The 13,802-nt window shown below is 53.0% G+C and overlaps 1 protein-coding gene across 1 annotated transcript in view; it reads left to right on the top strand.

The window, feature by feature from the left end:
- Shb (SH2 domain containing adaptor protein B) overlaps positions 1-5,920 on the top strand; it is a 107,300-nt gene extending 101,380 nt beyond the window's left edge. The window contains exon 6 of the mRNA XM_052176420.1: positions 5,109-5,920. Within this exon, the coding sequence (XP_052032380.1) occupies positions 5,109-5,292 (184 nt within the window). The 3' untranslated portion in view covers positions 5,293-5,920. The remainder of the gene's footprint in view (positions 1-5,108) is intronic.
- The last annotated feature ends 7,882 nt before the right edge of the window (positions 5,921-13,802 follow it).

Raw genomic sequence — 13,802 nt, 5'->3', positions numbered from 1 at the left:
TTGTCACAGAGGCCACTTTAGTCTGAGGTGTCACAGGAGAGATGACTCCCTCCTTCAGTCTCACTTAGGCAGGTAACTTGAACTGACTAGGGAGGTTGCTGAGAGCATATAAATCCCTCCAAGGGCGGCCATACTGGTGACACTGCTGGAGCCCCTGGTTCCCAGGTGTGAGGACGGTTTCCCTAAAAGGATGCAGCCCTAGTAGGGTGCCCCCAAGGTCAGAGTAGGTGGGAATATCTGGGTTTGCCCCCCCCCCATAGGATCTGAGCACTTCGAGAGGCAGGGAGGATCATGAGTTCAAAGCCAGCCTGGGCTACATAGCTGGAGAAGTGAGAGGGGAACAGAGGTCTGAGTCAGAAGGCAGACTGCTTTCAGAGGCAGGATGGCTCCCCATCAGTTTAGCACCAGTGTCCCTGTCTGTCGTGGGCAGATGGTGTGTCCTCGAGCTGAACATAGAGTCTGTCCTCTCAGGCCTCCAAACAGTCCTTGCTCTGTTGTGCAGGACGGGGCTCTGCGCCCTCCACCTCCCTCGGTCATTGAGGTCATTTCAAATGCAGAGCCTGATTCTTTTTGTTCCCTCACTAATCTGCCCCTGAATCTGGGTTCCGTGATCAGAATCACATGTTTAAAACTGGCCTAACAAGAAGAGCTGCAGCCCCTGGGGACCCCAGCTAGGACTGCCCTCCTTCCTGACTGAGGCTTGACCTACGCCCTCTAGGAAGACGGGCAAAAACTGGTCTTGTATTTGTGGTTCATGCGTATGAGCCCATGCGGAGGGCAGTGGCTAGCTCAGGGGTCCCACACAGGAATTCTGAACTCCAGGGAAGGAGTCTGACCCCCAGTAGAAATCCTCATGGTTTGAAAGACAGAGGTGTTTATACCCAGCTTTCAGGGTTATTCCTCTCAGAGGTCCCTCCTCCCCGCAGGGACCTTTCTGGGCTCACTCTCCAGCTTGCAGCTGGGGAGGAGTCAGGGGACCTCAATTCCCTGCTATAGGCAGAACCTAACAAGGTGGCGCCTGGAAAGGGATGGCAAACCCCAAGTGCCTGGACACAGGCTAGGCAGGAGCAGCAAGCCAGAGCAGGGAGTACATTCAGCGAGGGACTGTCACATAGCAGATAGGGTCACCAGCCTTGGGGTCTCACAAAGCAGGGGAATTCCCTCTCTTGGGTCAAGGCAAGTTCAAGACCCGCCTAAATCCATTCAGTTAGGTGACTGACAGAGAGGGTGAGGTCACAGTGGCAGCTGCAGGTCTGTGTGAGGACCGAGAAGGGAGCTCAGGCTACTGAGTCCAAGAGACATAGGTTTGAAGACACCTAATCCCAACACTTGGGAGGGCAGGAGGCTCAGGAGCCCAAGGTCATCCTTGACTGCAGCAGGTGTGAGGCCAGCCTAGGCTATGCCCCGGAGGAAGAGAGAAAGGAAAGACTCAGGTATAAATCCTGACCCTGTCTTCCCCATGAAATAAGGCACGTGGTTTTCTGAGCCTCAGTTTCCCCATCTGCAAGCGATGCTAGTCATGCCAGCTCAGCTCTGCCTGGTGGGGTTTAAGTACGAGTATTCTGCACTCTGCGTTGCCATAGGGGACCGTGGGTGGTCCGGTGGTCCAGGGCTGAAGGATGTGGAACATTTAGCTCAAGAAAGCATCTTCCCAGCACCTTTCCAGTCACGGCAAGGCAGAAACTCGTCGTGTGTGGACTCCTGTGACTGGTCTCTCTATGCTAGTCCCGTAGGGCTATTTCCTCCTTCATCTCACATAAATATTATATGCTAGTGTTTTTAAGTCATTTCATCATGAAAAGAAACGATTTAACACAACTATTACCCAGGATTCTTCATGAAATATGCATCAAGCAATTAGGTCTAAAAGCGAGAGGTGAGGCCTCGCACCCTAGCTCAGCGGCGGGCAGCTGTGGGCTGAGTGATGTTTTATTAAAGCTCACATGATTAGGAGGCGAGGTGGGCGTGTTATTAGGCCAGCACACACCAGGCATGCTTGCCGATGGGGGTGGGGGTGACAAGGACGTGCTTTTTGTGATGGTAATGAACGATCTGAGTGCCCTGACAGCCCCAGCACCCTGCCTCCCTGGGCCTTACAAGACTCATTAGACAGGTCACCCGCCAGAGACACCCCTACTTGTGACTCTCTCACAAGATGTCCTATCAAAGGAGACGGAGCCAACAAAGGAACAGTTGGCAGGAGCCTGTCAGCTCCCGGAAGGGCGCCGGCCCAGAACCACCCTGGCATCCTTGAGGAGCATGGGCGCAGGCGTTGCCTCGAGCCTGCCACCCTGAACACAAGCCCAGAGCTCCGGGAGCCTCTGCAGCCCCCCTGCTGGGCGCCTCGCTGACCTATTTCCTCCATCTTATCAAAGGATGAGGGTACAGCAGCCACAGGCTGCACCTCACTGCAAAACCATCTTGTTCTGAGCAGCCACAGCCTCCCTGTGCACGCCCTTGTCTGATGCGTCTGTCTGGTGCCCATGGAGATTTGAATACCTTCCCTTCTAGTTTGATTTCAGTTACTGTGATAATACCCTGCCCAGGCTGGGCATTTTGGCATACACCATCGATCCCACCGCTAGGAAGACAAAGGCAGGCAGATCTCTGTGAGTTCAAGGCCACCCTAACTGAACCTCCTGGGGTGGGATCGTGGCTAGGGCCTTCACTGGTTGGAGCCGGCCATTCTCAAGGCCTGGGATGGTCAGGAGTGCGGAGGCTCTGCATAGAGAGGACATCTGCTTTCTGAGCAGCCTCCCTTGCCTGCTGCCCTGCCTGGCTTCACGTGGGTGGAGCACTGCTGCCCTGGAGAGTATTCCGGGGAGGACTAGGCCTTGCTGCTGCTGCTGCTTGTGGTGACTTCAAGTCACCTGCAGTTGTTCGAGCCATTCCCACCCTTGTTCTGCTTACTGGGTGACACAAAAGTCTAGTGTAGGAATCTCCTTTAACCCTTAGCCTTTGAGTGCCTTGCCCAGACCCCAGAGATGTACTGGGAGCCATTATGTCAGCCTCTAAACTGTGGTGGCCTCTCTGTCTTAAAAACCCTCTGCTCCCTCTGATGTGACTGTGGACTCCTCACAGAGTTCGGTTGCTTGGTTTCCAACAACCTCATTGTAAGCTCTGCAGCGAAGGGAGGGCAGGAGGGTCTGTCATGGTCACACCTGTTTTCCTGGATGCCTGCCTAGCATCCCAGACAGGCTGAGCAGGCATCTGGGGCACCTTCTGGATGTCCCGTCACTGCAGTTCCAGGTCCTTTTCCATCTGACTGGTATTTGTGGGCCATGCCGAGGTGAGCCCTTGGCCTCCCTGGGTTTTGTTTTCTGTGTGACATGCTGACCCTTGCAGTAAGTGCTCCTCCCCAAACATGGAGCCGATTCTGGGGTGCAGTGACCTTGCAGTGCCCCTTTGCCACAGAGCACAGCTTGCCAGGGGCTCTGTAATTAGAACGCCACAGCCTTAAAACTCTTGATTTAAATTTTAGTTTCTTCACAAGAATTATTCTTTCTTGAAATGTAATTGTCTATATCTTTGAAGTCTGGGGTAACATCTCAGAGTTCGCCATCATGCACACACTGCTCTGTTCCTACCCCAGTAAGCATTTTTTTTCCTACCCATTTGTAAAGCATAACATGTTTGGGGGGCATTACACCCAGAGGACAGGTAAAATTTAAGACCCCCGTTGGAACATAGAGACCAGAAAGGGATTTGGGGCTCAGGAAGACCACGGCCCTCAGAGTCCGTGCAGGACTCTTGGCTTCCCTAGGTAGCCGTGGCTGCTGGGTCCCTAGAGCTGTCTGCGGGTTTCCAGGGATGGGCTCTGAGACGGTGCCCCGCTCTTAGTCCGAAACCTTAGGTCTGGGTGAGAGAACAGGAGGAGGCAGGTGAGGGGCGCATGCGCAAGTGAGCCAGAGTGTGACGGAGCTTACGACCACAAAGCTGGCCTTTGTCACCCGTGACTGGTGCCCACCTGGCATGTTGATAGATTGTGAGCTATGATGACCAGGACACCCAGCAGTTGGGAGTCGCCTCTACCTTTCCTTCAGGTTTCACCACAGTTGTTCTCCCTGGACAGATCTGAAGCCAGGCAGAGTGGGCACGGAGACCCCGCCTGCTCTTCCTGCTCTTAGGGAAACTGAGCGGGAGGGTGGGGCTGGCATATGCTCTCACAGCTTAGAAAACTGAGTGTAGATAGAGTCGTTTACCGAAGCCATGCGAAGGAAGGACTCTGCCCCGCGGTTCCTGGGAGACTGCTGACCCAAGACATGCTTGGTGGACAGCGAGCACAACACTACCACGTTCCAGTGACTGAAGCTCGTCACGTGGCTCTGTACACAAGGGAAGCTGGGAAATGTTCCTAGCTGCGGCACCCCTTCCCTGAGACAGAGTTCTCTGTCTAAGAGTCTAAGAGAACATCTTGCCTGCCATTGCTACATATTATAGTGGCCCAGGGCCCCCTGTCTGTCTGGAGCATCCTGGATCCCTGCAAGGTTAAACAGATCCCTTCCTTGTTACTGGGCTGGATAATACCACCACCTCTACCACCACCTCCTCCTCCTCTACCACCACTTCCTCCTCCTCCTTCTCCACCACCACCACCACCACCAACTCCTCCTCCTCTACCACCACCTCCTCCTCCTCCACCACCACCACCACCACCACCTCCACCTCCTCCACCACCTCCACCTCCTCCTCCACCACCACCACCACCACCACCACCACCTCCTCCTCCTCCTCCACCACCACCACCACCACCACCTCCACCACCTCCACCACCTCCACCTCCACCTCCACCACCACCACCTCCACCTCCACCTCCACCACCACCTCCTCCACCACCACCATTACCTCCTCCACCTCCTCCTCCTCCTCCTCCACCACCACCACCTCTGAAATTCTCAGAAGCTTCTTTACATTCCAGTTTGCCCCTGGACCCCAGTCAGATGCAGAAATGCACGGTGCTCCTAGGTGTGGCTAGAACCCCATATCCTAGACAGCTGAGAGACTGCGCCCTTGCCCCAGTGACCAAGGCTAGCTCCTGGGGAGGGCAGTGCCGAAGGGAGCAGATGCGAGTGCAAGCCGCACCTCTGACCTCTGTGTTCTGTTCACAGGAGCAACCAGGGCTTCATGCACATGAAACTGGCCAAGACCAAAGAGAAGTATGTTCTGGGTCAGAACAGCCCCCCTTTTGACAGTGTCCCGGAAGTCATCCACTACTACACCACCAGGAAGCTACCCATCAAAGGGGCGGAGCACTTGTCCCTCCTCTACCCAGTGGCCGTGCGGACTCTGTGAAGAGACCAGCCTCTGTGACCAAGCCTGTTACTTGGAGGAGCTGGCAGGACACCAAGCAGCCCTGTGCTGCCAGCGGTGCCCCGTGTGTGTTGTGTGTATGGTACTAGCACACCGCTGCATGTCTTAGAATGCCGCCACTTGGGGGTTGGAGAAGGCCTGGATGAAGAGGGGCCCGGCCCCCTGCTGCCACACCGCCCCAGCCCCTACCCCACCCCCTCTTGAGTTTCTGTGAATTAAAGTATTTGCAATCCAAAGAGATGCCTTCCAGGGTGAACAAAGGTGGAGCTGCTCCAGCGGTGGGCAGGGCCAGCGGTGGGCGGGGCGGAGCCCTGGCCTGTATCTCTTTGTTTTCCAGTTGTCAGGAACTCACCTGTATTTGGGCAAGGTTTTCCCATTGGTGCTGGGAGCCCAGGAGGCCCTGGGAGCCACCCCCTCTGGTTGTGTCTGTGTCACTGGGTGTGCATATTGAGTGTACACAAAAGAGACCATGTCATAAGCCAGAGTAGGCCCCCATCTGCTTTTAGATGTACACTCTGTAATCCTTAGATGTCAAGGAACCATTGTGCAGACAGAGGATGCAATTATTTATGAATGATAGGGTGTGTAAATAAAATAGTCATTTAATATATATGATTAGCCTTTTTTTTTAATTAAAAAAAATAATATATATCTGAGGCGTTCTCTGCAGGGGAAAATGCTGGCCTGCTGGTTTAATTCCCAAGCAAGATATGTTTCCTGGGCTGTCTTTTGGTACAGTAGGCCCCTTGAAGGACAGAGGAGCGCTCCAGTTGGGCCTTGGCAACTTTCTGGGCGCTTGAGGGGTCACTGTGGACTAGGCAGGAGGGGCGCTGTGGCCGCAGGAAGTAGTTGTTATGAATGCAGCCAGACCTGCATCCAGACTCCATCCACATGGCTTCAAAGTCGGCGGAGCATCCAGACTCCCCTTCTGCGGGAGCGCGCTCACTCGGCAGCTAATGGCAAATGTGAGCCCCTCAGATACTTAGTGCCCAGGAGTCCGCAAAGGGTTTTCTGCCCATTGCCAGTCACACTGCCCTGAAAAGGTGTTTCATGTGGGGAGAGCGGAAGTAGCCTCCCAAGGTGACCCAGCTCGTGAGCAGCCCAAAAGATTCCTCAGTTGGCTCTGAATGGCCTCGCCATCACCTTGTTCCGGGTGGAGTGAGTTCCTGAAGTCAGGGGACACAGAACTCTTTTGGTCACCACGTGGGTGAAAGTCTGTGAACGCATGTGCATGCACACATTCAGGCCTGGTGCGTCGGTCACCTTTCTCTCTGTGACAAGGGGGACAACTAAAGGAGAGTTAATTTTCTCACAGGTGAGAGGTCAGTCCACAGTGGCTGGCGTGTTAGGCCTCAGGAGGAAGCAGATGTGTGAATGCCCACTCACCTGTGTTCATCCTGGGACCTCAGCCCATGGGGTAATGCCACAGTATGCCACCACCACCACCACCGCCACCATCACCATCATCTCTTATTTTTTGAGATTATAATTGTATCATTCCCCCTTGTCTTTCTTCCCTTCAAACCCTCCCACCCCACCTTGCTCTGCTTCAAATTCACGGCCATATTCAGGGTGGTTCTTTCCCTTGTCAGTGCCACCTCTCTGGAAGCACCCTCCCAGACACACCGGGAGGTTTGTCGTCTTGGTGATTGTAAACACAGGCAAGATGGCAATGAAGGTTGACCATCGATTGGATCTCGTTCTGTTGCATCCACGGGCAACAGGAAAGGCTTAGCTGACCAAGGAGCAAGGGAACTGGTTCCAGCCAGGTTCTGCTGCCTCTCCCAGATTCCTGTTAAGCCACCCAGATGGTCTGAATGGACTGGAAAGTTGGTGACCATTGTCCCCAGTTCGTGTGAGCAGAAAACAGTAGATGACAGTTCGGCCATCTCCAGCAGTGGATTCAGGCCCAGTGTTCCTAGGCAAGAGGCCTGAGGCAGGTCTAGACTTGCCAAAGCTGCCTTTCAGGTTGGCGCAGAAGTAAAAGCCACCTTTGGGTAGCTGCCATCGCTTTCCTTGATTTCTTCCCGGTGTGCCCCGCCTCCTGCCTCCCCTTCCTGGTCCTTTTGCTGTGCAGCTGTGTCCCCAGCCAGTGACTGCCGCCAGTAGCTGACTGAAACCTCCACAACTGTCTATCACTGATGTGCATTTTCCCAAAATGTCCTTCAGGGGAAGAGGTGAGGGACGCACCTGAAGTGACCTGTGTCCCCTTATGGAGGAGGAAGAGGAAAATGAACAAGCTACTGCCAGGGCCTGGGCCCCGGGGTGGGGGTGGGGTGGCGGCTGCTGGCGGTTGGATGGGGGGGGGGACAGGCCTAGGGTCCCAGTCCCTGCTGTGCTGAACGTTGGCAAGTTCAGCTTTGGGCCGCCAGGGCATTTCCTGAGCCACAGGGTCCTCCCTGGAGGCACGTACCAGAAAATGCCCCGTGGGCGGGGAAAGGGGTTCTACTTCATCTACCTTTGCTCCTGTTAGGTGGCTCCCGACCCCCTGCCCAATTCGGTCTTCATCTTCCTGAAGTTTCTCTCCTTAGCAGCTGAGGCACATGGAGGTGCCAGCCTACAGGATAGGAGATGCCAGAAGGAATTTCCCCCTTAATTTTATGAGTCCCTCCCTTTTCCTCTGGCTGTGGCCAGCTTCCTCTGTCAACGCGTATTCGTCTTTTCTTGGACACCTAACAATTGAAAGGGCTTTTCCAGCTCAGAACCCTCACATTCAGGGTACTGGCGTTGATTTGGTTTTTGTTTTGGCTTTTTTTTTTTTTTAATCTGCTGCCAATTAATGGGGGGAGGGTAGATGAGCTGGAGTTCTTTGAGGAGGAAAAAAAGCAGCCGGCCACACAATCTGAGCTTTTTGTCTGAGAGCACAACCTCCAGCCACCCACAGGCCCCTCGCGCTCAGAGCCACAGGGCTGCTTTCCCGTCTTTCGTTTTGCTGCCTTCATTATTGGCCACAATGTCCGGGCCACTTCAGCAGCCTGTCCTTGAGCACTGAGGAGTCAAGGGCCCTTTTGGCAGCCTAGCAGAGCAAGATGGCTTCTGCGGAAAGAAAGGCTTTCTTGGGGCGGAGGGGGAGGCTGACTGGGGGGGGGGGGGGGGTGACTTGCTGGTCTCCCAGCATATTCTGGAGAGGCTCTCTGATCAACCCTTCACAGGGAAGCTGGAAACGGCCCAAGGCTTCAGGGTTTGAGCGACTCAGGCTCTCCGTGACTGTGAGCAGGAAGGCCTCATGTCAAAAGTAGAGTCCCCCTTCCACCACCCTCAGTCCCTGCAGTAGCAGTCCTCAGAGGACCAAGACATTCAGATGTTTGCTGTCACTTGATGGAGGGTCCAAGAAGGACAAGTGCCCCCCAGTGGCCCTAGGGACAGCTCATCAGTAATACTGGGACAAGCAGGCTGGCTTTTGGAGTTGACCCATGGATGCCCCTGAGGGAGGGGCCTCAAGTGACTCAGTACAGTCTAGCAAACTGTCACTTCCTAAGCAAAGCTGTTGAAATCTCAAGGGCACGCACCTTTGGGACCCTAGTGGCTCCCTCATGGCTGAAATGTCCCCTGTTGAGTTTTGACTCTGGATGATAAACTACCTTGTTAGGTCCATTTTATGTGACGCTTTGTACACGTGCCTTGTTCAAACACCCTGTGTTTCATGTTTATTTTCTCAAATGCAACCACATGCCCCAGGATTCTTTGCAGATGGCTGCCTGCCTGCCAAAGCTATTCCATCCCTCAAAGGGCCAGTTCCGTCCGGGAGAGGAGCCTAGCTCCCTCTAGATGAAGAAGCTAGCTCCCTTATGAGTTTCGTACGTGGGAAAATTTTAATTGACTCTACTGACATCCACTGAGTGCTCCCTGGTGGGTATCGAGGTGAGTGGATCCTACTTCTGGACTGGGGCGGGGGGTCCTGCGTGGGAAAAACAAACATGAAATAACTCCGCACATTACAGGCCATAGCAGGTGTGGAGGACTCATGGGTGACTGGGTCTGTTTACAACAGTCAGGGCATGGTGGGCCCTGGAGAAGAAGCAAGAGTTCACAAGGGACTTTAGAGGGGTGTGGCTGTTCCAGGTAGAGGTATCAGCTGTCAGAACCAACGGGAGACCTGGACAGCCTCTGTGGTGCCATTACACCATTAGAGCAATACTCCAGGTCTCCTGGGGCTTCATTGGAAGTAAATAACCAGGTTGGGACAAAAGGAAGAACTATTTCCTCCATGGAGGGTTGGTCTTATGAAGTGCTAGGGATACTGGTGTGTGTGTGGCGCACACACGAGCCTGCATTGCTGGGATGGAACCCAGGGCTCTGAGCTACTCCCATTGTTTGCCCTGACGCTGTGGTCATGCTAGCCTCGTTCTGCAGCCTAGAATCTTTCTGAAGCAAGAAAGCCTCTCCATCACATACAGAGCAGCACTGAGGGCCCTCCTGTGACAGGGGCCCTCACCTCCCAGGGGAGAACCCACCTGCTTTTCCTACTCAAGAGGAAAAGCCTTACCTTCCCCCCAAAAAGTCCCTGGGACTCATCCTCCCTCTGTACCGCGGCGGTACCCAAGCATGCATGCGTGCACACACAGAGGAAATGCTGGTCTGGAAAGGGCAAATCCGGGCACAAGGACCTGGAGACAGAAGCTGTTCTTGGGCTTAGCCAGGACCCAAGGGCTATTGATAGACAATCAGGACGTCCTAAGGGGAAGGAAAGTACTTCACCCCACTACCTCACTGACTGTTCTTATCTGGAGGGTTTTTTGTTTATTTGTGGGGTTTTTTTTTTGTCTGTGCATGTACATATGTGTGTGTTATAGCCTCTAGGGGGGTTGTCTGTATGTATGTGTATATATACATTATATATATGTATATATACATGTGTATACACAAATTGTGTGTGTGTGGCATGTGTGTATATTTGTATGCATGTATTTATTTGTATGTGTGTGATGTGTGTGTAACAAACATGGGGCATAAAACAGATGCAGATCAGCGGGGCCAAGCCGGGAGGTGAGAGGAGGGAAAGAGAGGACCAGAGAGGCAGAGGCTTGCCAAAGTGAACCCTCCAGGATCCTTGCGCCAAGAGCTTAGAGGTTCACTTGGGCCAGGGGATCGAAGGATGCATCTGAGTTTGTGAGCTGTTTTGGTGGTTGGTTGGTTGGTTGGCTGGCTGGTTGGTTGGTTGGTTTGGCTTGGTTTTTGTCCCCTCACCGGTCCCTCTTTGGTGGGACCCCTCAGGCTTGCCATGGCCCTCCATTCCTCTGCTTTGGAGGACAGTTTCCATAGAAGGCTAACTGGGTGGCCGTTACTAGCATGGCTCTGGCGCCCTCGTGTGGGCTTTTGCCTGCATTATAGCCAAGCCACAGGAAAAGCAAAATGGAGGTGAAACTAAACCCCTGGGAAGAAGAGGTAGCAGAGTGAACAGATGAGTGGCGGGCAGTGTGAAGGGGTGGGTAACGGGGGTTCTAGCTGAAGAGACAGGAAGAGGCGTCTGAGCTGGCTCTTACAGGAGGGAGGATGGCACCCCAGGTACAGGAAGTCCTGAGTGCAGCTGAGAGACAGGCTGGCTCCCACTGCAGCTCAGGCTCCTCAGTACACCCTCCCCAAGCTGTGAGGATGCACTTGCTGAGGGAAAAAGCAGGACTGAAGGGGGAGAGCAGGGCTGAGGTGGGGAGAGCAGGGGGAGGGGGGAGAGGGTGGAACAGGACTGAGGTGGGAAAAGCAGGGGGGAGGGGGGAGGGGGAGAGCAGGGTTGAGGTGGGGAGAGCAGGGGGGAGGGGTGGAACAAGACTGAGGTGGGGAGAGGAGGGGGAGGGGGAGAGTAGGGCTGAGATGGGGAGGGAGGGATGGGGGGATTGGAGCAGGGCTGAGGGGAAACAGGGCTGGGGGCAGAGAGCAGCAGCCTGAGAAACAGCTCCGCTCATAGCATCCTCATGAGGCACTTCTCCCAAGTTCCCAATTTTCTGATTATAAAACTCAAATGTTCTCACCAGACTAAATTTGTATTTCAGAAAAATGTAAAGAAGACAACTTTTACCATCAATGATGCAGTTTCCTGTTCTGAAGAAACTCCCCTGTCTTCCAGGCACAAGTATAATTGTTTTACTTTAAGGAAAATGGAGCCCTTCTGCACTTGTGGCTTTGTCTTAGGGTTTTACTGCTGTGCACAGACACCATGACCAAGGCAACTCTTACAAGGACAGCCTTTAATCGGAGCTGGCTTATAGGTTCAGAGGTTCAGTCTATTTTCATCATGGTGGGAACATGGCAGCATCCAGGCAGGCATGGTGCAGGAGGAGCTGAGAGTTCTACATCTTCATCTGAAGGCTGCTAGTGGAAGACTGACTTCTAGGTAGCTAGGATGAGGGTCTTAAGACCACACCCACAGTGATACACCTACTCAACAGGGCCACACCTCCGAATAGTGCCACTCCCTGGGCTGAGCATCACAGGCTCCATCCCTTCACTTCCCACTTTTTCTTTCTGTTATTAACTTGCTGAAGATTGGGCCCGGTGGTGGCGCATGCCTTTAATCCCAGCACTTGGGAGGCAGAGGCAGGCGGATTTCTGAGTTCGAGGCCAGCCTGGTCTACACAGTGAGTTCCAGGGCTACACAGAGAAACCCTGTCTCAAAAAAAACAAAATAAAATAAAATAAATCCCTGAAGGCATGGCTTCTTTCCCATAGGCTTCTGATACACTGATACACTGTTTTAATTTATTTAACTTATATTCAATTTATGTATAGCCAGCCCTGTGAGGAAATATCCTCATTCAGAAATTACCACCCGTAGTTCTGCTTGGGTTTTTTGTTTTTGTTGTTTTGTTTTTTCTGGTTTTGGTTGGTTGGTTGGTTATTTTTATTTTTATTTTTTGTTCCAAGAGAAATATACAGAAGGGCATTTTGGGTCAGAGCATAGACCCATCTCCAGGTGTTTCTGTCCTCCTGGGAAGCATCAGTTGATTTTCCACTGAGTGTTTGACCGTGCCCCTAAACAAATGCTTCGTGCTTACGTCTGAAGACCTTTTCCTTAAAAACTCAGGTATGCTTAAAGCATGAGACAGCAGGCTTAGCGGTTTCCCCCCAACAAAGAGAACTAACGTCCTAGCAGGTGCTAAGGGATGGGGAGGCCTGGGCTTAGGTGGTGGCGTGACTAATTGTCCCCAGCTAAGGCTTTGGTAGAATACAGGAAGGGACTAGGTGAACCAGAGCCATCACTTTGGTGGCCAGCTCCGTGTACGACTCTTGCACTCGACTTCTGTGTGGCAGTGACAGTGTGAGGCCGGGCTGGGGGACCTGGAGACACTCAGGAGAGCTGTGCCCTCCTGGGTGCAGAAGCAGAGGAGGGAACACGGCACCCCTGGCTCACCCTCTGCAGCTGTGTGAGCCAGTCCGAGATCCCACGGGACTGTCAGGAGAGTTACACGTGCCACAGTGTCCTCACCTGCCAGGTCACAGCGGCCGTGGAGCCTCAACGGCCAGAAGGTCTACAAGACACAGAGACTTTCAAAATCACGAGTGTGGGTTCCATTTTACAGATCAAAGATGCTCTTGCCTGAGTGAGGGGTGACAAGCTGAGGCAGGGACAGCTTAGGTCCCCGAGAGAGGCCCGCTCAGAGCAGCACATCCCACACCCCCTCTTTGTTGTTTAAATCCACTCTGCCTGGACACTTAGCACTTGGGAGGTGAATGCAGGAAGCTGAGGAGTTAAAAACCGTCCTTGGCTACATACTGGTCAGCCTGGGCTACTGGAGACTCAACACTTTAGGAAAGGGGAGGGGCCGGGAAGGAGTCCAGTTGGTGGAATACTTGCTTAGCACGTGTGAAGCGATGAATTCTGTCTCCAGCACCGCATGAACTCGTGCCTGTAATCCCCACACTCCATATCAGGAGCTCACAAAGGTCAGACTCAGCTCCATAGCAGATTTGAGGTTAATCTGGCCTGCAGGAGACCCTGCTGTCTCGAAACAAAACAAAAACAAGACAAAACCAAAAACAGGCTAGCAAGATGGCTCAGTGGGTAAGGACGCTTGCCACCAAGTCTGACAACCTGAGTTCAATACCCAGAATACACATGATGGAAACTGAGGAAAAATTTCATAAGCCGTCTTCTGACTGCTGCACACGCTACAGCACACATATGCCTAGCTGTTATCTAAGTAGTAAGCAGCTGTGTTTACAATTTAAATAATTCCCAGAGTTAATATTTTATTTCTTAACACTTTATTTATTATTCTATTATATAAATAGGAACTCCCTACATCTTTATTGTGTGAATATTAAAATCATAATCATTGATTTTTATCATGCTCCGGAAGTGTTTATCTTCCCCTACTTACTAGCATGTCAAGCCCGCACACACGGCGGCCAGGAGCATGCGCACATGAACAGATGGTCAGTGACTGAGAATCAGGGTCCCGTGCGTGGCACGTTCGCTCTGTGTGCACCTGACACTGCACACTTTAAGGCCTCTGCGGGGCAGAGAAAGGAGTCTCAGAAGGACCAGTGACAGAAAG

Source organism: Apodemus sylvaticus, chromosome 3 (assembly GCF_947179515.1).
Source record: "Apodemus sylvaticus chromosome 3, mApoSyl1.1, whole genome shotgun sequence".
Lineage (NCBI taxonomy): Eukaryota > Metazoa > Chordata > Mammalia > Rodentia > Muridae > Apodemus > Apodemus sylvaticus.
Note: the sequence above shows the minus strand (reverse complement) of the source record. Positions and strands in the feature narration are given on the sequence as shown.